A 27822-nucleotide genomic window follows, 5' to 3' on the forward strand; every position below is an offset into this window, starting at 1 on the left:
AAAAACTGACAACGCCATGGCTAAAAATTAAAAAAGACAAACAGAAAAACAATATTACACATAACACAAGATAGAAAACTAAAGAATAAACAACACGAACCCCACCAAAAACTAGGGGTGATCTCAGGTGTAAATGTTTTGCGTCCGAAACACTTTTCTATGTTTATCTTCTGAGTCCAACACAGAATAAAGCTATCATAAACAAAACCCTACATGCGTTATGTTTAACCTAACGATTCAAACATTTTAATTTAATTGTGTTCTAATCTATATGAGGAAGACATTAGACCTAGACTCCTAGACAATTGATCAATTGAGTGAGACCAAAAACAACATACAGACTAAATTGTGACTTGGATGTGAGAGTTGTCTAATTGGCACTCATACCATATACAGTGTACAACTGTCATAAAATTGTTTTCTTTTATGATTTCTGTAGGGCATTTGATAATGAGAATTTATTTACATAACAATCTGTTGCCTTTGGTCCACTACATCCAGCAGCACATTCAGAATGACAACACTGACTTGGATCTTCACCAAAACACCTATATGTACACGTTGGGCTGCAAGCAGGCCCATGGTTGACTAAAAATATCAAATAAATTAAAACTTTGGTTTAAAAAATGAAACGCAATTTGTTTCAATAAATTTATGCTATATTTTCTTTACGAAATACAGAAAATTATATTTAAGGAATTCATTTCCAATATGCAACGCTTACATTCCAGTGACCGACTTCGTATATACAAATAATTGGATTACAAACGACTACGAAAGGGAAGAAGAGGGATGGCAACTTGTATATAAAAACACGGGAACTCAAGAAAATCTATTTAAAGTACATATGAAGAAAGTTTTGAAAACAGTTGTTTTGTTTCGTGTTGCAGGCCTCACTGTAACTTTGTGTTGTTTTGTAGTTGTGCGTGTTCTGATTTTGGTCATGGAAGGAAACCTATATCTTTTTTTTTTTTTTTTACTAAAACGGGGTGTATAACAATGTGTGTTCATCGCGTTAACCTGCCTTAATTTATAACTGTATCGTAACTGTATGTCTTATTTCCTGAATTATTTTTTGGGAAATAGGAATATGCTTATGCATGAATTATGAATAACTTACTTATTTGACACATATCTGGTCCTTCTCCCCAGCAATGTCTAGAACCTGTATTCTCATTATAACATGCTGCATCACACTCGCCACCTGTAAAACATGGTATAATCTGGTAAGTTGGATATCAATTTCAGTGGATTTTGTGTTTAACTGTGGTCCAAGAATTTAAATTTTGAACGAGTTATAAATTTTTACTAAACTTTTCAGTAAAAAATTATGCAGACTCTGCCAAAATCATGAAATCAAATATCCACAAAAATGTGAATTTATCTCAATCAACAAATATTGGTCTACACGGAAATAAATATATCATCAGTTATTGTTTTTTAAAATGGTTCTTTTTTTGTTTAGAACACTTTTGTGGCAATTATTGAGAGTTCCATGACGTGTTTTGTGTTCTTTGACTTATTTTATGACAGTGGTGTGAACCTTACTTTAATCTATACTATTAAACGAGAAGACCTCATTTTTGGTGTCGCTTCTCTTCCTTCCACAATAAATCAATCATCATGCCTCTGTGTCCTACAGGTAACATGCATAGTCGCATTTGTCATCCATTCTTATGATTATTCAGATTGAGTTATTTTGGGAGAAAAACGACAAAAAAGGAGTCCGGATATGATTCCCTCATCGGACTAACTTTTAGTCATATATTAGATTTCCGGTTTGAAAGATGCACAAATACAACCAATCGTATGATAGATAACTAAATATGAAAAATGAATAAGCCAATCAGACCGTTCTCAATAGCATGGGGTTGAGATCACATGAACTATTATACCTCCTTATAGAGATACATTAATTATTTTTCGCGTTTATTTATATGTAAACTACGATTATGATACTTTAATATATAGAGACTCCCTGTATTCTGTCTACTGTTTTCTTTGAAATCTTTACTATTTAAGGGGTCATACCAGTTGAATATATATATATATTAAAATAAGTAAAATATTTGACACAAGTAGAACCAATCGTATATGATGGATAACAAAAATGGAGAAAAAAAATAAGCCATCCAGAGCGTTCTCCATATCATGGTGTTTAGATCGCAAGAATCAAAACTAGTATAACTCCTTAGAGAAGACAATTATTTTTCGCGTTTATCTACATGTAATTTACGATTATACTTCTTTAATATATATAGACTATCTGTATTCTGTCAGGGACTTTCTATGTTAGTATAGAAAGTCGGCCCTGATTCTCTCTACTGTTTCCTTTGAAATTGTTACTACTTAAGGGATCATACGGTTTACGTCTGATTATTTACCACTTGCATATATATTAAAATAAGTAAAACAGAATTAATTTCATCTAAAACTACCTCGACCAAAAACTTTAACCTGAAGCGGGACAGACCCGGACAGAAACACGAACGAGCGAACGGACAGACAGACTTGCGTGAAAACATAATGGCAATAAATGGGGCATAACATTTATTGTTGAAAGGGAAAATAGTGATTTGGCAAAAATGAAAGTAAGGTAGAGATTAAAAGTAGGCGAGCATTTTTCGGGGCGTAGGGATAGTGTGTTTTTAAGCTCGGGATTTGGGGATTGATCCTTACTGGATCCGGAAATATATTTTTCGATTTCATGATTTCGGGATATGCATTTCTTTTAATTCTCATACATACTATCTTTTACAAAAAATCATCCTACAACAGTCCACAAGCTCTATATGCCCGCGATTTCGCGGGTGTGTTCTAGTCGTTATAAAAAGAAGTTAAAAACGTTTTAACAAAACCAAAAAAGAAACAATAGTCGACGAGAAACACAAGACTCTGCAAAAACAAATGAAAAGAGAAACACTTGTCAGCACAATTCCAGTATACTATAGAATCAAGCTTTTTGAGTGGTGGTGGTTTTAGTATCTTTTGTCAATTGAAGGTAACAACAAAAGATAAGTAAACAAAAACCTAGTAAGACAAAATGTGTTAGCAGCTTATCTTGAATGTTAGGTAATTCTATTTTCTCTATCCATATGCAACCGCCATGCAGGTATATAACACAGGTTTGAGTGTACACAAAACTTGATTCTTTAAATAAACATACAACAATTCGCTTCTTACCATATTAGTGTAGAAAACTTAGACAAATATCGAACGTTTAAGTCATTTATTATTTATAAAAATTCCTATAAAATTTAGTAAAGCCCTGATGATTAACCTTTTAATTAAATATATAATGCTTGTTTTCGATGTTTTCATTTTTCACAGCATTTGCTAAACACCTCTGCTGATAGATCATCAGTCCTTGAGGGTATACTCAGCTCAGAAGTCGGTACTTCTTTATGTGATCTTTGGTCTTTTTGTATTTTATTGTTTCATTTTTAAATTTTTGATGGTCGGCTTAGAGTGTTCCTTTTTCAAGGAAAATTAAGAAAAGAGTTTAGTAAACTTGCATTTTATTTTGTCAATGAACGATAACAAAATATTTTTTTCCAATTCACACTTACACGATCTTTTATAACCTGGAATGTCCATGCTCGTGCGAAAATGTTGTGTCACAGTGGGATTGATGTCTTCCCATCTTATTGTTGAAGCATGACACAAAAGGTTGTTCATCGAAATAAAAACAGTTCCATTCATAATTTCTACAAAGACAAAAATAATATGAATATCATTTTACATCAGATGTTTAAAAAGTAAAACATTTCGAAAAGTACTAGTAAACATTTTTTGTACCATAGGCTTTATGTGTTGTTTTTTGGTTTGTGTTTGAAGGCTTTGATGTTGACTACAGAACGGCGTTGAATTCTAATACAATTATCTACATCGTTAACATACTTTCTTGTACACGTAGACATTTATTTTGGTTACGATTTTTTTTTTATATAAACTATCTTTATTTTCATATTTTTGACAGTAAACATACATAAACATGTTCATGTAGAAAAAAGATAAAAAATGCTTTAACTATGAACACGTGGAAAATTTTCAGACTTCTGCACTCAGTTATATAGTTGCCTTGATTAACAATAAGCACAATCAAAGCCTTTGAAAAATTACCCTATAAAAGAAATAGAAAACTTTATTCATTAGTTTTAACTTGATTTAAAAGGCTGATTTATATCAAAATTTTACTGAAAAAGCAAGACTGGGGTCTCAACTGTATTGGGTTTAGCAGTTTGAGCTATATAGTATGTGTATCAAGATTAAATATAGCAAGATAACGTTAACATGTTAAGATCTATAAAAGAAGAGTCTTGAATTTTATAAAAAAAATCAGCCAAAAATGTCCTATCGTATTGTATGCTTCCGAATAAATGTGTCCCTTCAGCATGTTATTTAGTTGTAAACACAAAAATGTATAAGAGAGAATCCAAAAACGACAAAAAAAAAAAGATTATAGACAAGAGAGACATGTAGCTAATTAATTTTTACAGTTCTATTGTTATGTTGCTTTTGAGAGAAAATATAATGAAAATATTTTTATTTTTAAATTATACCTTGCAAACTTCTAAATTCGAGTTCCATCAATCCTTGTGTTCTAGACCCAGGTTTACTATTACTGGCTACAAGTAAGCTAAACTTGTCTAGAAAAAGTTGGCGTCCTCTTATCAGACGCAAATTCTGTAAATGCAATTTTTGAGACAAAACAGAGGATATTAATACATATCCACTGACCTCCTCGATCGATTCAAGAAAAGACAAATCCCAATTTCCGGTATCATCTAAATATGTGATTTCTAGATTTCCATCTACATATTTACAATTAGTGTATCTTTGTCTGTACAAGTCATACTGATCCTGAGAGCTCCCACTCATACCCAAACCACTGTTTAATCCTTGACATACTCCTGAAAGAAATAGAACAAATAGTACACTACACCAGCATAGACCCTTCGTTTTATTTTTGAAAATGTCCTGTAGCAAATCTGGAAAATTGCAGTACTGTTATTATGCAATAAAAAAAGTTCGAGTAAATTGAAATTGGCGTTTGATTTTTTGCCAGTCCAGTGTTTCTGATAATTTGTTAAGTTCTTATTCTAGTTGGTGTGTTTCAATCAATTTGGTATATAACCCGGATTTGTTTTCTCTTTATCAATTTAGTACTTCTAAACAACGGTGTACTATTGTTGCCTTGATTAACAATAAGCACAACCGAAGCCTTTGAAAAATTACATTATAAAAGAAATAGAAAATAGAAAACTTTATTCATTAGTTTTAACTTGATTAAAAAGGCTGATTTATATCAAAATTTTACTGAAAAAGCAAGACTGGGGTCTCAACTGTATTGGGTTTAGCAGTTTAAGCTATATATTATGTGTATCAATTGGGTTGCTAATGTCAAGCAGGGTGACTTTTTAAAAAAGGAATGAGATATAATTGACAATGACAACTGTCAACCACAAAAGTTCAAATAGAGTGGATATAAGTAATTAAAGACTTTTTCGTAAATATAAATGTTGGAATCAAAACAGGTTAAGATGTCAGTCTATGATGTTGTGGTGTATACTATTGTTTCAGGTAAAAATGGAACAAAATATACCAGAGGGACAGTCAAACTCATAAATCGAAAAAAAACTGACAACGCAATGGCTTAAAAAAAGACAAGCAGACAAGCAATACTACATATGACACAAGATAAAAAACTAAAGAATAACAACTCGAACCTCACCAAAATCTAGGGGTAATGTCACGTGCTCCAGAAGGGTAGGCAGATCCTGCGCAACATATGACACCCGTCATGTGTGTTGCTTATAAGATAAAAAAAATTCGGTAAGTATTCATGAAAGGCCCTTATTAAAACGTTTACACATGCTGAATTTGTTTTCATGTGTCCTACATTGTAAATAGTTATCAAAAGTACCAGGATTATAATTTTATACGCCAGACGCGCGTTTCGTCTACATAAGACTCATCAGTGACGCTCAGATCGAAATAGTTAAAAAGCCAAATAAATACAAAGTTGAAGAGCATTGAGGATCCAAAATTCCAAAAAGTTGTGCCAAATACGGCTAAGGTAATCTACTCCTGGGGTAAGAAAATCCTTAGTTTTTCGAAAAAATCAAAGTTTTGTAAACAGAAAATTTATAAAAATGACCATATAATTGATATTCATGACAACACCGAAGTGGTGACTACTGGGCTGGTGATACCCTCGGGGACGAAACGTCCACCAGCAGTGGCATCGACCCAGTGGTGTAAATAGTTATCAAAAGTACCAGGATTATAATTTTATACGCCAGACGCGCGTTTCGTCTACATAAGACTCATCAGTGACGCTCAGATCGAAATAGTTAAAAAGCCAAATAAATACAAAGTTGAAGAGCATTGTAAGTCAGAACATTATGGTCAGTGATTGTCGTTTGTTGCGGGATTCAAAAGTGATCATCGTTTCTTGTTTGTTTTAAATAAATTTAGACCGTTGGTTTTCCTGTTTAAAATTACTGTTCGGTGTGAGCCAATGCTTTGTGCTTGTTGTCGTACTTTTGCCTATTATGATTTATCTTGACAAATTTTGACTTGGATGCAGAGTTGTCTCCTTTACACTCATATAACTATCAATATATTATCAGAACTAGAATATGTAGAATAGAAATAACAAGCCGGTCAGTGGAGCAAATGACAACACAACAGTTCAGAATATATTAGTTAATTGTTAAATGTAAATACAGATTTACACTCAGATTCTTTTTTGAAGTTTTGTTTCACTTGTTGCAAAGTTTAATTGGTTAAGCATATGTAAACGATGTTATTTATATATGAGCGTATGTTACGAAAATAATTCGCTTACGGAATGAGTTATAAAATCTTTATAGTTATTGACAAAAACAGCCATCAAAATGCATAACAATAATGTTGTTTCAAGTAAAATGTTGCACTCATTATGAAATAATATTTACGATATAATGACTGTTAAGCTTTATATGCGATATATATTTTACTCATTGTTGATGGTTGTATGGTGACCTAACGTTGCTTATCTTCAAAATCATGTAGTTTCTGTTGTAGAGATGTGCATTTTATGTATTGACATTCATATCATTAGTGAATGTAAACAAAATCTAGTTTGATCAAACCTATTTGACTTTCTTTGATAATAAAAAAAAAACAGTTGACGTTCTTTGTACAAAATAACTTATTCTATTTCAGACACACTTTTGGGAATTTGCTCACATAGTGTCCAGAAAGTATAAAAGATTTGCGGTTTCAAAAAGTGCGACAATACTAACTTGAGCTAGCTGCACTCTCGGGCAGGTTATTGCTTTCTTGTCCGAACACGAGCAGCTGTAAATGAGGTCATATTGAAATACGTATTATAAGTGAAAACATCTTTGAAATATAAATGAACTATAATACAATAACATGTACGTAAAAATACTTACTCAGTAGGCGTTTATAGCAGAAACACTAGATTCCAATCCAAATACATAATAGTATTCAAGGTGGCGTTAGAACATGTCATTCTAATGTTTCATGTATATATTTACCCCTGACTTTAAAATATGTACCTTCAAGCGTTCTTCAGAAATGAGATCATCCCACGAATGTCTTTTAAAGGTAAAAGCAAAAAAGTATTTCTGCTTGCCAAAAGTTTTTAGAAAAAAAAATTGAAATATTTGTAATGTATTTGGTGTTGTTAATACTAAATACTAATTCATTTTTCACAACATGAGTGATGCATGATTAACAGTTATGATACTTGAAATTCGTTCGTACACCAATTAAACATTGCATTCAATGTAAGCGAATGTTTGCCAAGTACAGGCAAAATATTGTTAAAGTATTGCCAAACTATTTGGGTGAAGTACATGTCTGATAAAGACATCCAAATATTGAATTGAAATCAATTCAAAATGCAATAAAATAAATGATTTTTTTTATAAAGTTTGGAATAAAGCTATCATAAACCAAACCCTACATGCGTTATGTTTAAGCTAACGATTCAAACGTTTTAATTTAATTGTGTTCTTATCTATATGAGGAAGACATTAGACCTAGACTCCTAGACAAGTTGATCAATTGAGTGAGACCAAAAACAACATACAGACTAAATTGTGACTTGGATGTGAGAGTTGTCTAATTGGCACTCATACCATATACAGTGTACAAATGTCATAAAATTGTTTTCTTTTATGATTTCTGTAGGGCATTTGATAATGAGAATTTATTTACATAACAATCTGTTGCCTTTGGTCCACTACATCCAGCAGCGCATTCAGAATGACAACACTGACTTGGATCTTCACCAAAACACCTATCTGTACACGTTGGGCTGCAAGCAGGCCCATGGTTGACTAAAAATATCAAATAAATTAAAACTTTGGTTTAAAAAATGAAACGCAATTTGTTTCAATAAATTTATGCTATATTTTCTTTACGAAATACAGAAAATTATATTTAAGGAATTCATTTCCAATATGCAACGCTTACATTCCAGTGACCGACTTCGTGTATACAAATAATTTCATAACAAACGACTACGAAAGGGAAGAAGAGGGATGGCAACTTGTATATAAAAACACGGGAACTCAAGAAAATCTATTAAAAGTACATATGAAGAAAGTTTTGAAAACAGTTGTTTTGTTTCATGTTGCAGGCCTCACTGTAACTTTGACATAAAGAACAGCAATTAAAGCGCTGTGCTTTTGATTTGTGTTGTTTTGTAGTTGTGCGTGTTCTGATTTTGGTCATGGAAGGAAACCTATATACTTTTTTTTTTTTTTACTAAAACGGGGTGTATAACAATGTGTGTTCATCACGTCAACCTGCCTTAATTTATAACTGTATCGTAACTGTATGTCTTATTTCCTGAATTATTTTTTTGGGAAATAGGAATATGCTTATGCATGAATTATGAATAACTTACTTATTTGACACATATCTGGTCCTTCTCCCCAGCAATGTCTAGAACCTGTATTCTCATTATAACATGCTGCATCACACTCGCCACCTGTAAAACATGGTATAATCTGGTAAGTTGGATATCAATTTCAGTGGATTTTGTGTTTAACTGTGGTCCAAAAATTTAAATGTTGAACGAGTTATAAATTTTTACTAAACTTTTCAGTAAAAAATTATGCAGACTCTGCCAAAATCATGAAATCAAATATCCACAAAAATGTGAATTTATCTCAATCAACAAATATTGGTCTACACGGAAATAAATAGATCATCCGTTATTGTTTTTTAAAATGGTACTTTTTTAAATTTGTTTAGAACACTTTTGTGGCATTTATTGAGAGTTCCATGACGTGTTTTGTGTTATTTGACTTGTTTTATGACAGTGGTGTGAACCTTACTTTAATCTATACTATTAAACGAGAAGACCTCATTTTTGGTGTCGCTTCTCTTCCTTCCACAATAAATCAATCATCATGCCTCTGTGTCTTACAGGTAACATGCATAGTCGCATTTGTCATCCATTCTTATGATTATTCAGATTGAGTTATTTTGGGAGAAAAACGACAAAAAAGGAGTCCGGATATGATTCCCTCATCGGACTAACTTTTAGTCATATATTAGATTTCCGGTTTGAAAGATGCACAAATACAACCAATCGTATGATAGATAACTAAATATGAAAAATGAATAAGCCAATCAGAGCGTTCTCAATAGCATTGGGTTGAGATCACATGAACTATTATACCTCCTTATAGAGATACACTAATTATTTTTCGCGTTTATTTATATGTAAACTACGATTATGATACTTTAATATATACAGACTCCCTGTATTCTGTCTACTGTTTTCTTTGAAATGTTTACTATTTAAGGGGTCATACCAGTTGAATATATATATATATATATATATTAAAATAAGTAAAATATTTGACACAAGTAGAACCAATCGTATATGATGGATAACAAAAATGGAGAAAAAAAATAAGCCATCCAGAGCGTTCTCCATATCATGGTGTTTAGATCGCAAGAATCAAAACTAGTATACCTCCTGAGAGAAGACAGTTATTTTTCGCGTTTATCTACATGTAATTTACGATTATACTTCTTTAATATATACAGACTATCTGTATTCTGTCAGGGACTTTCTATGTTAGTATAGAAAGTCGGCCCTTATTCTCTCTACTGTTTCCTTTGAAATGTTTACTACTTAAGGGATCATACGGTTTACGTCTGATTATTTACCACTTGCATATATATTAAAATAAGTAAAACAGAATTAATTTCATCTAAAACTACCTCGACCAAAAACTTTAACCTGAAGCGGGACAGACCCGGACAGAAACACGAACGAGCGAACGGACGACAGACTTGCGTGAAAACATAATGCCAATAAATGAGGCATAACATTTATTGTTGAAAGGGAAAATAGTGATTTGGCAAAAATGAAAGTAAGGTAGAGATTAAAAGTAGGCGAGCATTTTTCGGGGCGTAGGGATAGTGTGTTTTTAAGCTCGGGATTTGGAAATGATCCTTACTGGATCCGGAAATATATTTTTCGATTTCATGATTTCGGAATATGTATTTCTTTTAAATCTCATACATACTATATTTTACAAAAAAATCATCCTACAACAGTCCACAAGATATATATGCCCGCGATTTCGCGGGTGTGTTCTAGTCGTTATAAAAAGAAGTTAAAAACGTTTTAAAAAAAACAAAAAAGAAACAATAAAATATAGTCGACGAGAAACACAAGACTCTGCAAAAAGAAATGAAAAGAGAAACACTTGTCAGCACAATTCCAGTATACTATAGAATCAAGCTTTTTGAGTGGTGGTGGTTTTAGTATCTTATGTCAATTGAAGGTAACAACAAAAGATAAGTAAACAAAAACCTAGTAAGACAAAATGTGTTAGCAGCTTATCTTGAATGTTAGGTAATTCCATCTTCTCTATCCATATGCAACCGCCATGCAGGTATATAACACAGGTTTGAGTGTACACAAAACTTGATTCTTTAAATAAACATACAACAATTCACTTCTTACCATATAAGTGTAGAAAACTTAGACAAATATCGAACGTTTAAGTCATTTATTATTTATAAAAATTCCTATAAAATTTAGTAAAGCCCTGATGATTAACCTTTTAATTAAATATATAATGCTTGTTTTCGATGTTTTCATTTTTCACAGCATTTGCTAAACACCTCTGCTGATAGATTATCAGTCCTTGAGGGTATACTCAGCTCAGAAGTCGGTACTTCTTTATGTGATCTTTGGTCTTTTTGTATTTTATTGTTTCATTTTTAAATTTTTGATGGTCGGTTTAGAGTGTTCCTTTTTAAGGAAAATTAAGAAAAGAGTTTAGTAAACTTGCATTTTATTTTGTCAATGAACGATAACAAAATATTTTTTTCCAATTCACACTTACACGATCTTTTATAACCTGGAATGTCCATGCTCGTGCGAAAATGTTGTGTCACAGTGGGATTGATGTCTTCCCATCTTATTGTTGAAGCATGACACAAAAGGTTGTTCTCCGAAATAAAAACAGTTCCATTCATAATTTCTACAAAGACAAAAATAATATGAATATCATTTTACATCAGATGTTTAAAAAGTAAAACATTTCGAAAAGTACTAGTAAACATTTATTGTACCATAGGCTTTATGTGTTGTTTTTTGGTTTGTGTTTGAAGGCTTTGATGTTGACTACAGAACGGCGTGGAATTCTAATACAATTATCTACATTTTTAATATACTTTCTTGTACACGTAGACATTTATTTTGGTTACGATTTTTTTTTATATAAACTATCTTTATTTTCATATTTTCGACAGTGAACATACATAAACATGTTCATGTAGAAAAAAGATAAAAATGCTTTAACTATAAAAACGTGGAAAATGTTCAGACTTCTGCCCTCAGTTATATAATATAGATAAAATATAGCAAGATAACGTTAACATGTTAAGATCTATAAAAGAAGAGTCTTGAATTTTATAAAAAAAAATCAGCCAAAAAGTCCTATCGTATTGTATGCTTCCGAATAAATGTGTCCCTTTATCATGAATGTTATTTAGTTGTAAACACAAAAATGTATAAGTGAAAATCCAAAAACGACAATAAAAAAAGATTATAGACAAGAGAGACATGTAGCTAATTATTTTTAAAGATCTATTGTTATGTTGCTTTTGAGAGAAAATATAATGAAAATATTTTTATTTTTAAATTATACCTTGCAAACTTCTAAATTCGAGTTCCATCAATCCTTGTGTTCTAGACCCAGGTTTACTATTACTGTATACAAGTAAGCTAAACTTGTCTAGAAAAAGTTGGCGTCCTCTTATCAGACGCAAATTCTGTAAATGCAATTTTTGAGACAAAACAGAGGATATCAATACATATCCACTGACCTCCACGATCGATTCAAGAAAAGACAAATCCCAATTTCCGGTATCATCTAAATATGTGATTTCTAGATTTCCATCTACATATTTACAATTAGTGTATCTTTGTCTGTACAAGTCATACTGATCCTGAGAGCTCCCACTCATACCCAAACCACTGTTTAATCCTTGACATACTCCTGAAAGAAATAGAACAAATAGTACACTACACCAGCATAGACCCACCGTTTTATTTTTGAAAATTTCCTGTAGCAAATCTGGAAAATTGCAGTACTGTTATTATGACATAAAAAAAAGTTCGAGTAAATTGAAATTGGCGTTTGATTTTTGCCAGTCCAGTGTTTCTGATAATTTGTTAAGTTCTCATTCTAGTTGGTGTGTTTCAATTAATTTGGTATATAACCTGGATTTATTTTCCCTTTATCAATTTAGTACTATTAAACAGTGGTATACTATTGTTGCCTTGATTAACAATAAGCACAACCGAAGCCTTTGAAAAATTACCTTATAAAAGAAATAGAAAACTTTATTCATTAGTTTTAACTTGATTAAAAAGGCTGATTTATATCAAAATTTTACTGAAAAAGCAAGACTGGGGTCTCAACTGTATTGGGTTTAGCAGTTTAAGCTATTTATTATGTGTATCAATTGTGTTGCTAATGGCAAGCAGGGTGACTATAAAAAAAAGGAAATGAGATATAATTGACAATGACAACTGTCAACCACAAAAGTTCAAATAGAGTGGATATAAGTAATTAAAGACTTTTTCATAAATATTAATGTTGGAATCAAAACAGGTTAAGATGTCTTTCTATTATGTTGTGGTGTATACTATTGTTTCAGGTAAAAGAGGAACAAAATATACCAGAGGGACAGTCAAACTCATAAATCGAAAAAAAAAACTGACAACGCAATGGCTTTAAAAATGATAAGCAGACAAGCAATAGTACACATGACACAAGATAAAAAAACTAAGGAATAAGCAACTCGAACTTCACCAAAATCTAGGGGTAATTTCACGTGCTCCAGAAGGGTAGGCAGATCCTGCGCCACATATGACACCCGTCATGTGTGTTGCTTATAAGATAACAAAAACCGGTAAGTATTCATGAAAGGCCCTTATCAAAACGTTTACACATGCTGCATTTGTTTTCATGTGTCCTACATTGTAAGTCAGAACATTATGGTCAGTGATTGTCTTTGTTGTGGGGTTCAAAAGTGATCATCGTTTCTTGTTTGTTTTAAATAAATTTAGACCGTTGGTTTTCCTGTTTGAAATTACTGTTCGGTGTGAGCCAATGCTTTGTGCTTGTTGTCGTACTTTTGCCTATTATGATTTATCTTGACAAATTTTGACTTGGATGCAGAGTTGTCTCCTTTACACTCATATAACTATCAATATATTATCAAAACTAGAATATGTAGAATAGAAATAAAAAGCCGGTCAGTGGAGCAAATGACAACACAACAGTTCAGAATATATTAGTTAATTGTTAAATGTAAATACTAGGGATGGCAACGAGTACTCGAGTACTCGGGTACTCGGTCGGAAGGCCGAGTACTCGAGTACCATTTTACTACTCGGATACTCGTTAGCCTTTTTTATAATTATGAAACTTTCCCCTCAAATTTCATCCACTTACGTACCTTTTGAAATATACCCTTCGTAGTTTTAATTTAAAATCTATTAACATCGTAAAAACAACTCAGATCAAAAATATCATTTAAATTAGCTAATTTAAATTCATTACATTAAAATGCCTCCACCAAAGTCAGCCGTATGGAGTTATTTTAAACGATTGTTAAATGGAAATACTGTAAAATGCACTCTTTGTGACACGGAATTAAAGTATTGTGGTGGTACACCAAATATGATTAATCATATAAGGCTAAAACACGTTTATTTATAATTGCAAAACGTGTGTTAGCAGTACCAGCAACGTCCGTTCCTTCTGAGAGGATATTTTCATGTGCCGGACTTGTGGTTACTAAACTCAGAAACAGACTTTCAGCTGAATTTGTAGATCAGATAATTTTTTTAAACAAGAACAAGATAAAAGTCACCTGCATTGAACCCCACACATCTGATTAGTGACATTTAACGGTGTAAAAACACGGTTCAATAACTTATACTACAAGCCGTAAACTTACCTTTGATCCTCGAATTTTCTCACCTTTAATTGTTAATCAATAGTTATTTGTAAACATGATTGGTATGAGATGTACATTTGATGTAATAAATGTTTATTTAAAACTTTATAATCTTTAATCTATAGTTAATATATTGTCTACTTTTGCGGACTTGATATGCAAATATTCATGATTTTATTGGACTTTGGTTCATGAACACGTACATAAAAAAAATTGCTATTGTCACAGTGATAGGTTACTATTATTTGAAGAAACGACGGTCGGTAATTCATTGTTTAATTGACACAAAAACAGAGGATCAAGCTATTTTTGTTGTCTTTCGTTAATATGTTTATGGAAGGTAATAACAAACAAACAAAATTCTGCATCACACCTAAAATTTATACTTTTCAGTAGACATTTAAGATTCATCCGAGTACTCGCGAGTACTCGAGTATCTTGACCGAGTATCCGAGTATTAGATTTCAGACATTTTGACATCCCTAGTAAATACAGATTTACACTCAGATTCGTTTTTGAAGTTTTGTTTCACTTGTTGCAAAGTTTAATTGGTTAAGCATACGTAAACGATGTTATTTTTCTATTAGCGTATGTTACGAAAATAATTCGCTTACGGAATGAGTTATAAAATCTTTATAGTTATTGATCACAATGCATAACAATAATGTTGTTTCAAGTAAAATGTTGCACTCATTATGAAATAATATTTACGATATAATGACTGTTAGGCTTAATATGCGATATATATTTTACTCATTGTTGATGGTTGTATGGTGACCTAACGTTGCTTATCTTCAAAATCATGTAGTTTCTGTTGTAGAGATGTGCATTTTATGTTATTGACAATCATATCATTTAATGAATGGCTATTATTTATTTTGATTTTATTGAACCATAAAACTAATTTTTGACTCTTCACATTGAATGATCCGCGAAGCGGATTATGTAAAATGTGAAGAGTCAAAAATTAGTTTTATGGTTCAATAAAATCAAAATATATCATTGCCATTCATTATAAATAAATTTCTATCAAAAATACATTTGTGAGGCTCAAAGAACTTTTTATATTATTTATATTAACAATAACAAGCGTACACACATGTTGGCGTATGAATACTCAACATCAGAGTGGGCGTGTCGCCATCAAAATTGACAACATTGAAAATAAAACTAATAATTTTAACCAATCAGAAGACAATAAAAACACCAAATTTATTTATTAGTGAATGTAAACAAAATCTAGTTTGATCAAACCTATTTGACTTTCTTTGATAATAAAAAAAAACAGTTGACGTTCTTTGTACAAAATAACTTATTCTACTTAAGACACACTTTTGGGAATTTGCTCAAATAGTGTCCAGAAAGTATAAAAGATTTGCGGTTTCAAAAAGTGCGACAATACTTACTTGAGCTTGCTGCACTCTCGGGCAGGTTATTGCTTTCTTGTCCGAACACGAGCAGCTGTAAATGAGGTCATATTGAAATACGTATTATAAGTGAAAACATCTTTGAAATATAAATGAAATATAAACCAATAACATGTACGTAAAAATACTTACTCAGTAGGCGTTTATAGCAGAAACACTAGATTCCAATCCAAATACATAATAGTTTTGAAGGTGGCGTTAAACACATGTCATTCTAATGTATCATGTATATATTAACCCCTGACTTTAAAATATATACGTTCAAGCGTTCTTCAGAAATGAGATCATCCCACGAATGTCTTTTAAAGGTTAAAGCAAAAAAGTATTTCTGGTTGCCAAAAGTTTCTAGAAAAAAAAAATTGAAATATTTGTAATGTATTACCAATGTCATTTCAACTGATCGGGCGGAGCTTACGTTTTAATTTGCATAAGGACAGTCTATTTGAAGATGTGTGTGATTAGGATGATTGCCGTTATAATTATTACTGATTTCTAATCACCTATCAATGCCATCTAAGGAATTAACAAAAGAATAACTGGATACATCATTGATGAGTTTATCCTAAAACACCTAGCTATAGATGGAATGATTTATTATGAGCGAAACGGTTAAACTCCGCCCAGTCAAGTGAAATAAATTGAGTAATATTTGGTGTTGTCTGTTTTATTGAAATTTCAGTGTTTGTATCATTATACAAAACTTGTTTCAATTAATAAAACGAATGGTAATTAAAAAAATTGAACAATTAATATCCCTATCGCTGATTTCGATGTTTATAATCGAGTTTGAAAAATAATTACAAGTTATAATAAGAAAATTCAAAATGTAAGAAAGTTTCTTACCACAATGTGCAAAAATACAGAAAACAACAAAGCTGTATATTGTATGAACATAGCTTGTCTAACTCTTCCAATAATCAGATGACAGATATTTTATCACTCATTCACTTCTAATTTTTTGAAACAATTTATACTAATATATTTAAGTGTCTCGAATTATAACTAATTCCCAAATTACAATAGCGGAAGTAAAAAGGTCAAATTATACTGTACGTTCAAACACGTACAATAGATCAAAAGTGAGCTTGTAATAAAAAGAAAAAAAAACCAGCACGTTGTAAAAGAGGCACGAAATATACCAGAAGGACAGTCAAACTCATAAATCTAACAAAAACTGACAACGCCATGGCTAAAAATGAAAAAAGACAAACAGAAAAACAATATTACACATAACACAAGATAGAAAACTAAAGAATAAACAACACGAACCCCACCAAAAACTAGGGGTGATCTCAGGTGTAAATGTTTTGCGTCCGAAACACTTTTCTATATTTATCTTCTGAGTCCCACACAGCCAAATATTTTGTAATGATTAATTGATTGTTGCGTAAAAATCCAAAATCTCTATATCGCGTCGAAGGTTGTCAATGAATTTCATTTTTTTTTATCTAATCAGAGGTAAAACACATATCAATTCAACTTTTATACTGTTTGTCACTAGCTTTGCGAAATCAGAGTAAGAAACAATCGTATGGTTAATACGTCATTTAACATAGATTAGCAGAGAGTTACTACTGTTATTAAAGACCAAATATTAATGAGTAAACGCACGAGCATGTCTTCGGGTCACAACTGTTCCTTATTTCAATAAACCAGAAGATTTTATTAATAAATGTGTAAAGCATAAAAGCAACAAGTTCTTACAGAAAAGCACACTTTTTATGTCTTATTCATGTATGAAATATTATGTATTTCCTCATAAAAAAAATAAGATAGCTAAAATTTAAGCTCAGTACATATTTAGCTTTTCTAACGCAATTGGTCACACGACTCGTCAGCGAGATATTTTGATGAGCGTACATTTTTTATGTCTTTACACTAAAAACAATTTCATGTTGAATGTGTACTGATTGATACTTAGTCTTAGATGCACCATATTGTGTATTAGTTGTTATTGATTTTGAACTAGCTGTTACTGGCTGCAAGTATTCTGAGATATGTACTAAGTGTCCTTTTGTTATTGAGATCTACAAGTATCTAGCCATGCCCACTTTGTGTTTTTGTTAGATGTAGTTCTATTTGTATCTATCTAATGAGCTCAGCATTTTCAATTAGTTTTAATAGTTTTTTTTTATGTTGTACGTGTAAACCACCGTCCTAGTTAAATAGCAGGTCGAAATCAAGTTAATAGATAAAGACCCATATTCTTATATATGTACATGGAGACCGTTTGATCTACGAAACGTATAAACCATATTTTTGTCCGCAGAAAATAACAAATATGCACCCAAAAACAGGCGACATATATAGTTAAAACTGTAAAATAGTTTATTTTTGAAACTTTTTAAAGGTATTAAGTTCGTAAAGACCTGTAAAGACAATATTGTACAAAACTTTGTCTCCTATCATATGGCAAAATCAAAAGCTCGAACCTATCAAACGAATGAAAAACAACTCGCGGGTTGTTGTCTCTTCGACATATTCCCCATTTTAATCTAAACTTACTAAAATTGGGAATACAAACAATACCTTTTAAACTTACAAAGATGTACATTTCGACATAAATGTTTCTTCTGTGATGTATAGTCAAAAATAATACTTAAACATGACATTCAAGCCTTATACAAACAACCCATGCTGACAAAAACCAATACTTTAAACTTGAAAGATACATGACTGAATTTCCAATTATTAGAAAGAAATAGATGTAATTTCTGCAAATTTTTATATTGGGAATTTTGATTTGACTCTAAAAAAGATCTGTTGACTAAATGTTTTTTTTCAACTTAGAGACATTTTTTTTTACACCAAATGTACGTATACAGCACATTATCTTACTTTAAATGTTATAAGCTCCAAATTGCCAGGGTTTGTTTATGAATTCTAAAATTTACCAACTTTTTGTACATTTTAAACTTAGTTGAGATAAACCCATGATTGGATTGGTTATAAGCATCCGGACAACCATGGCAGACACGTTTCTCTATTTAATATAATATTTATCGATCTAAAATAATTTATAATAAGCACTTTTTGTGTTCTTGTCAATTATATGATTGTAATTATCTTAGCATTAAAAATAATAAAAAAAACAGCAGAAAAACAACGGATGATTTTTGTCATGTTCTGAATATAATTAAACTAAGTTAAAATGATCGTCAAAAATAATTTGAAACGAATTACATATTTAAACTTTAACAGAATCAGAACGAATATATGAATGTGAATATCTACATGTTAATGACTTGTTGAATGTTAATTATGGGTAGATATCTGAAATGTGATAGAAATTAGTGGTGTGCAGTATTAAAACCGCAACACAACAACATTAAAACTTAGCCCATAGTTTCATGTTTAGTTACTGTTAAGTTTTGCAGTTTCAATATAAGACAGTTTACCATATAAATATACCTCTGAATATTACTGAGTCTATACACATATTATTATAATAGTACAATATAGGTTGGTGCTCCCTTTCCCTTCTAGTAAATACAATATTTTTAGTTTTCTTAGGGTTAAATTGAACTTCCCATGATTTTGCCCAGTTTGAGATAACACCCAAGTCATCAGTCAAAGAAGCAGCTGCTTCAGCCGCAGATCATCATCTACTATAACAAATAAAGAGGTTTCATCTTCAAAACGTATAATATCATTAGCAATGCCATTTACTATATCATTGATATAGATAGGCAAAAGAAAGGGTCCCAAAACTGATCCCTGGTGAACACCTGCATGTTTACTCCTTAGAGTTGACAAAAAGCCTTCTGAAACTACCTTCTGAAAGGTAACTTTTTATCCAATATAAGAGCTGATCATGTAAACCAGACTATTTAAAGCGCTTCGGATGCAAAGGTTTTCAAACGGTGTCATTTCATTTTGATTTATCTTATTTCTTATTTAAGATTCAAAGGAAACAGTTGTTATTAATAGAGGAGGCTGTATATATTAAAATGTAATACTATTGTAGTCATTGCAAAGTAAAATCCTTGAATAATTAGATCATATCACTGACTGCAATAATGATTAGAATATTAGAAGAAAATGTGGTATGAATGCCAATAAGAAAACTCTAGATCTAAGTCACTATTCCTAAAAGTAAACCATCATAGGCCAAAGTACGGTTTTCAACACGGAGCATTAGCTTACACTGCATGAACAACAAATTATAAAGGCCCCCCAGAAACAATATCCTTGTTACTGCTAGTATATATATTACAAAGAAAATTGAGTAAATTGCGGTTATACAGAAAAACAAAAATCAACCATGCTTATATAGCTATAACCGAATATAAATATACTACCAAAGTAAGCTCTCGTTTGTGTAAAGTAGGTTGGCAAGAAATCTATATAGAAAGAAGATGTTTTATTAATAAAATTATGTTCTCTCTATTTTAATTGCTATCCAAGCATCTTAAAAATACTTCATTATATCGAAATGAAAATTCAATGACTTTCTATCAAAGAATCTTGATCATATTCTGAGATTTAAAAAAAATGTTTCCTTATTAAAAATTCATTTTAAAGCAGAAAGATAAATTTGTCCATTTGACTTGAAGTTTCACAATTGTATGACATTATTGTGGATCTTTCAATTTAAATATAAGTGGATATCGATTGGGGATTAATAAAGGAATCAAAAGAGTAAAAAAATATACAGATCAATGTGCTTGATTCCGAGATATTAGCCATTGTAATTTTGGCGAAAAAATAGTCTCTCTTGACTTTTCATAGCTATTTCATTGACAAGTTTACATTCTCAAAACTATCAAAAAATAATTTTGAATTTTATAAAACTTTTACAGATTGCTTATCATTATACATGTAAAAGATTTATAAAAAGAAAAATGGGGGTCAATGCCTTTTTTTAAGGCATACAAATGCATAAAAACTGAGGTTTCCGAAAATCTGACAAAATATCAAAAACATGGCAAGAGAACTGCAATGTACATTAACTAACCCTTGAAGCCAAACCCAAGTTATAGATTATCGATCTTATATATATAAAATTTCTGAAAAAGAAATTGTTCTATTTATAATCAGGCTCTCGGACCAAACATAATCTTTTCAAGAATCTACATGAATGATATCTTTAAAAAATAAACCTAACACCCCCCCCCCCCCCCCTTTTCTAACCTTCCAACCATAATATTACATTATATATTACATTTGTTGAACCTTATGAAATACACCGAATAGACTGTAAGTGAAGCAAAGCAGTCATAATCCAATTTGAAAATCTATCTATGTATTGTTTTACATAAGTTTCTATTTATGCAATTTTAGAGTGGATGTTGCTAAGGATAATATGTGTGTCAGTGGTTATAATTGAAGACAACAACACTTGACGATTGTAATTTAAAGTTTGCGTTAGCTTTTATGTATTTTTCCTATCGGTTATGAAATATTCAGGACATTTAAGCTCTTAAACTGCAATATTCTGCAAATGAAAACTCCGTTTCCAAGGAAAATCGGTTGCTATGGTGATAAAACAAAAAAAAATCCCACACATTTTTCTATTAAATTTGGTAAAGAAATATCCAAACTTCATAACTGCAGTGCTAACTATTCTGTACACATTTGCACTTTTCTGAAAAACACCAGAGAAAATATGGTTATTTAGCAAAAATCTCATTTTCAGAAAAGTTGAAAATATGCATTTTTTCACAAAATTTTACAAAAAAATTTACAAATTTGGTTGACATGCAATCTTCACTAAAATGAAGCTTAAACCAAGTTCTATCAATGTTACATATGAAAATTAATGAAAAATGCACGATTTGATTCATAATCAGGCTCTGAATTGTGGTGATTTAGCTGATTTTTGAAAGATTTTACCATGCTTAACAACCAAAAAATAGAGTGTCCGTTACCATGGCAAGCACTCACATTTTCCCACTCAAAATCTTTTTTTGAGCATTTTTCATTTATTGCTTCTACTAGACCAATTATAGAAAAAATCTGAAACCTTCATGTATCGCACTCTGCCTGGTTCTTACAAAGAGCTGTACCTAATACGCCAGACGCGCGTTTCGTCCACAATAAGACTCATCAGTTACGCTCAAATCGAAATAGTTAAAAGCCAAACAAGTACAAATCTGAAGAGCATTGAGAACCTAAAATCAAATAAAAAATGTACCAAATACGGCTAAGGTAATCTACTACTGGGATAAGAAAATCCTTAGTTTTCGAAATATTCAAAGTTTGTTAACAGGAAATTTATAAAAATGACCATAATTATAATTGATATTCATTTTGACACTGAGGTGCTGACTACTGGGCTGATGATACCCTCGGTGACGATACGACCACTATCAGTGGCATCGATCCACTGGTGAAAATCGTTATGAAGGTACCAGGATTATAATTTAATACGAAAGACGCGAGTTGTACATGTTGTAGTATATATTCCTGCATGTTGCAGAATTTGGTAAGGATGAATTAAGAAGATAACCAAAAAATCGTTTTTACGTGAGGAGTTTTATTGCATAACGCTAAGTATCTTATAAACAGAAAGAACATGATAATTCTTTAAAGCAAATGAGTTTGTTACTACGTTGTCGGAAGAAGCGAATACAGTATTATGTATCAGTATCAGTAAACACGTTTCATGTTTGAAAAAAAAGGATATTCGTTAATGTCACTATGTGAACATAGTATACGTCTACATCAGAGAAGGTTCTTTACGTATCACCATATACCTATTGCTGTTGCTTAAAGTTGTCATGACATTCCTTTTTTTGTATTCTGAAAGTACAATGATAAACAATGTTTTAAATTATTAATGCATTTCGTTACACATACACTATGCACGCGAGATGGGTAATCTTTAAATAGAACAATCTTCCGTTATGCTGAAAGTATGAAAAAGGTGATTTTACCTAAATGGTTCGATTTTTCTATTCAAACTGAAAATTGCACAAATGATCATTTTAAAGACAGAAGTGTTTTTGAATTAGATAACTGTATATTTTTAATGTGTTACCTGATCATAAATAATTTACAAACATAAGCAGATGTGTTGGTTTGGATAGATCGAGTTTAACCTCTCCAAAAAAAAAGAGTTAAGAATAAAAAAAACTCAAGTTAAATTTTGTTGTCAAATATTCTTGTTAGCAGTAGAATGATTGCGTGCATTCAAACAAAAAATGTTATATATATGATATAGGCCTTGTGTTATTATATATAAGTATATAGCCAATGGGTGTTGTGTTGTAGAAGACCGTACTCTGGTTTATAATTACTTATTACTCTGCTTGATAATTGGCTCATTTGTAATAATAGTATACATGTATCTCCGTGATCATCACATTTAAAAAAAAGTTACTACTTAAAACCCTAAAATCTATTATATATTGTCTTGTAATAAGTTCTAAGTTAGATTTACGTAAAAATAAAATCACAAAAATACTGAACTCAGAGGAAAATGGAATCGTAATGTCCCTAATCACATTGCAAAATCATACAAAAAAAACACATCAAAATCGAATGGACAAGAACTGTCATATTCCTGACTTGGTACATGCATTTTCAAAGGTAAATTATATGTGATTTTCTTCACTAAAACTACACACCGTATCAACCCCTGACCGATATTCCCCTTAGGAGTGATCTGGAAATTATGTAGTTGTCTTCGTTATCTTTACTGACAAATCACTTGACATTTTAGATTTACTGCGAACATCAGAAATGTAATCCAATGTAGCCAAATAGTACGTTTATCTATGGATATTTATGTTACAGTTGACTTACGTGTCACATCAACTTCAATTTTTCGTTCCGCTAGTAATTGTTCAGTTCTGTTGTATAGAGAACAGTACAAGAATCCATCATCGTTTTCAGTTATACCTGTAATTAAATTTATGCTTCTCGTTTTTTATATAAATAAGAGCGTTGGTTTTCCCGTACAAATGGTTTTAAACTAGTTATTTTTGGGCCCTTTATAGCTTTTTTTCGGTGTGAGCCAATGCTCAGTGTTGCAGGCCGTACATTCCCCTATAATGGTTTACTTTTATAAATTGTTATTTGGATTGAGAGTTATCTCGTTGACATTCATACCACATTTTCCTTTATCTATTTTTATATGAACAAACATCGTTAGATCAGAAAAGAAATTGAAGAAATGCATTCAAATTAATTTACACAAACATATTAAAAAAGATAAATAAAAAATACTGCAATAATCAAAATTTTATCAAAGGAGCAATCAAATACCACTTCGCACTTGTAATCGATATTGTGGAGGTAATTTGTTACATTGTTTCGGTTGGGGAAAATGGAATGTCAGGAGATAACCACATAGGAAGAATTGACAGTTATACAGCTAGTCAATTAAAAGTTGGGTCGAGCGCACCTGAAGAAGAATTTACATTGAATGTAAATGTTAAGCACATGCTTTAGTTTCTATGACACAGGTGTTTTTTAGAAAATGCAATTGGGATTACTGTAAATACATAGTTTTTTCAAAATACAATGTATGATTCAATCATTTAGTTTCCAGTACCAAAATTTCTTTTTACGATTCCCATTTGTTAAAACGTAAGTAAAGTCCAATAAAGCCATGTGTACCTTGGAGAAAGCGCAATTTGATTGTAATACTAGTAGAAGAGGAATCGAGTTCAATGGTATATTCTGATTGTAGACTTTCTTTAACATTCACCAAATTTGAAATAACAACACGGGCACCGTCTCGACCAACCTTCTCCCACTTCAATGAATGTCTTATCAGATCCTGTACGGTCATTTCCACTGTACAGCTGTAAACAGGTTTGTCACCAACATGAACATAATCCTGTTCTTTATCAATAGCTAATCCGTATTCGTTTGAAGACGCTTAAATAATTAAATAAAGAATTAGTAATTTGATTGCAGCAATAAGCGATTGTTTTATCTTTGCGCGACAGGGTTATAATTGCAATAATTCAAACTGGCATTGTCCATTTTATTATATAAATTCCACATGATTTTTCTCATTGTCGCAAAAATTATACTTGTATTTAAGTCTTAATTTACAATTCTTAAAAGTCATGCATGTTCTCTGTGTGCAAGACTGACCCTTTCAGAAATTTAAACCAAATACAGCAAAACATGATGCTAGTCTACGTATGTTTCTGTTACATTGGACTTACGTGTAACAGCAACTTCAATCTTTCTTTCTGCTAGTAATTGTTCAGCTCTGTTGTATAGAGAACAGTACAAGAATCCATCATTGTTTTGAGTTATACCTGTAATTAGTTAACCCTTTCGAACTAAAAAATTATCGTAAGAAAAGGAAAGAATCCTGCACTACAAATTGAGGAAATGAAGTTAAATTATTTAACAGAAACATATTTGGAAAGTACAGATAAATTAAAAATATAGCATTAGATAACTCCTTATAGATAACAAACAGTTATCAAAGCAGCAAGCAAACGAAACCATTCGCAATAAACGGTCAATGACTTGCCAATGATTATAACCATTGTTTTCATAAGCTTTCTTACAAACAATAATAAGTTAGAATCAGTGTGAGGCTAGTAATAGTACATTGACATATTTTTAAGCATCTACATGTATCACACAGGTTAATCAGAAAAAGCATTTTGTGGTAATTGTGAAGAATTAGTTTTTATAATACAATATATGAATCATTGTTTTGTAATTTTGTAATGTACAAATATATTTTTACACGATTCTTATTTGTTTAAACGTCATTAATGTACATTCATACCTTCAAGAAAGCGCAATTTGATTGTCAAACTAGTTGAAGAGGAATCCATCTCAATGGCATATTCTGATTGTAGATTTTCTTTAACATTAACCAAATTTGAGATTTCTATGCGTGATCCATCACGACCAACCTTCTCCCACCTCAATGAATGTCTTATCAGATCTTGTATGGTCATTTCCACTGTACAGCTGCAAACAGGTTTATCACCGACATGAACATAATCATGCTCTTTATCAATAGCCAATCCATATACGTTTGATGAAGCTTTAATATGAAATAAAAGAATTAATCAGTTGATAGCCTGCTTCATAACTGCGAGTGTTACCTACGGAAAATAAGTCAACGATTACATATATATATATTAGATGTTATAATTTTAGTTTTTATGTTTGCGGTACTCATGATAAACCATTAAAATTGAATGATTATTAATGTAAACCTTTCGCATATGTTATACCTACAAGGGTATTCAAATACGTTTAATTATCATGATTAACATACGTATCGCCATTCTCAGCTTTTGTTTTTCTATTATTAAATTTAGGGTGGCATGTAAACTAATCCTATAATAACAGAAATATGGATTTTGAGTACTTCTCTATGTATATTCAGCAGTTTTAGATTTTAATCTCGACACCTAGTTTGTAATGTCCTTTCAACAAAGACTAGCGTTGTGGTTATTACTTTCAAAGCGCGTTTATTTGCATGTTTTTTGTGTGCTAGGTGGGCTAGCTCAAAGTGTTGTTAACCAAAGACGTATGTCTGTTATTTACATTACTACAAATTGTCATCCATTAAACTAACAAAATCCAGCATTTATAGCTCGATTTCAATTATCATAAACTTACTGGAATCAGCTGATCGATCATATTGGTCATTGCGAGGCTCATTGTTTCCTTGTACCAATACAAGAACCTGTACAAAAAATTCGAATAAATGTGCATGTTTAGAAACAAAAAGATTTAACGTCAACATAATTAATTGTCCTCACAATTTCATTAAGGGTAAAATCAAAAATTAAAAAAAAAAATAGAAATATAAATGTATTCCAAAAGTGTCTTACCCAACAATTCACGATGACCACAAACAATGAAAACATGTGTTTGTTGTTCATATTGGCTGTTAACTGTTCAACTATCAGAGATATATAATGCGAATATGAACTCTTAAGTGTTTAAAATTCAGATACATAGATTGCCCTTCTAAATATTTTAATCACAACAATTTGAGATAATTTCATATAAGCGGCCATTTACATAAATATACTTAAATATGTCTCGAATTAAGTTTGATTAATAAAGGTCGATAAAAGGTCATTGACAACTCAACACTGCTGCTTTCTAAATGACCGTTATAAACTTTCTGTGTAATAGGTGTCGACAGATATGGGTTATAACTGTTGTAACAAAATTGCCGTTTATTCATCTCATTAGATGTACCAAATCAGACGTATCACAAGATGAGTGCCAGATGAACAACATACGCAGCAAGATCTGCTTTACCTTTTCGAACACTTCAGATCAACACCGCTTTTTTCAGTCTTTACTTTTATATGTGATTGTTTTGTGAACTTGTTTAATCATGGTTTTTGACCAATGATTTGAAATATCGCTTTGATATCGTTCACATATCTTATCAACATATACGATATATTCCAAGACATTTGCGCTATATGATTTAAACATGGTAATAGGCTACGAACTGCCAGTTTTTTTTCAAATAGAAGATGTTTTGATCATATACAATGATGTAACGTTAAAATGCAGATTGGTGTATTATTTATAGTACTTAATTTCAAAATGTGTTAGTCTTTAATTTACCAAGCATTTTAGAAAAAAATCAGTATTAGAACTATTCTTTGAACATTTTCATCAAGACCATGTAGTTAATAATATTTAGCAAGACAAATATGACCCCCTCGCTTCAATGTCAAAGCATTTGACTTCTTCAGGGTTTTTTTTTCAAATTATAAATGAAGTTTCAAATGAATGTTTGTCTTTTGTAATGATGTTTTTTCTTCTTTTTTTTTCAATGTGTATATCTGATTATGAGGATGTAACCCTCGATACAATTTTTTATTTACTGGTAAATTATATTTGGTTTTTTTTAGATTATGATGTATTCCGTAAAAAAAACAAAAGCTAGCTACGTATAGCTTCTGTG

At 31.2% G+C, this 27822-nt stretch overlaps 1 protein-coding gene across 1 annotated transcript; it reads right to left on the reverse strand.

Annotated features, from left to right (window-relative positions):
• Nucleotides 1–424: 424 nt before the first annotated feature.
• On the reverse strand, nt 425–26793 carry LOC134694416 (epidermal growth factor receptor-like). Its single transcript, XM_063555425.1, has 15 exons — nt 26723–26793; nt 26508–26574; nt 25660–25923; nt 25079–25174; nt 24519–24782; nt 23703–23798; nt 12204–12554; nt 11397–11534; nt 8930–9013; nt 8236–8357; nt 7293–7347; nt 4563–4913; nt 3570–3707; nt 1121–1204; nt 425–588 (listed from the first exon to the last, which is right to left on the reverse strand). The coding sequence occupies exons 1-15, from the start codon at nt 26771–26773 to the stop codon at nt 425–427; spliced, it is 2325 nt and encodes a 774-aa protein (XP_063411495.1). The 5' UTR covers nt 26774–26793.
• Nucleotides 26794–27822: the final 1029 nt, after the last annotated feature.

Source organism: Mytilus trossulus, chromosome 13 (genome assembly GCF_036588685.1).
Source record: "Mytilus trossulus isolate FHL-02 chromosome 13, PNRI_Mtr1.1.1.hap1, whole genome shotgun sequence".
NCBI classification, from domain to species: domain Eukaryota; kingdom Metazoa; phylum Mollusca; class Bivalvia; order Mytilida; family Mytilidae; genus Mytilus; species Mytilus trossulus.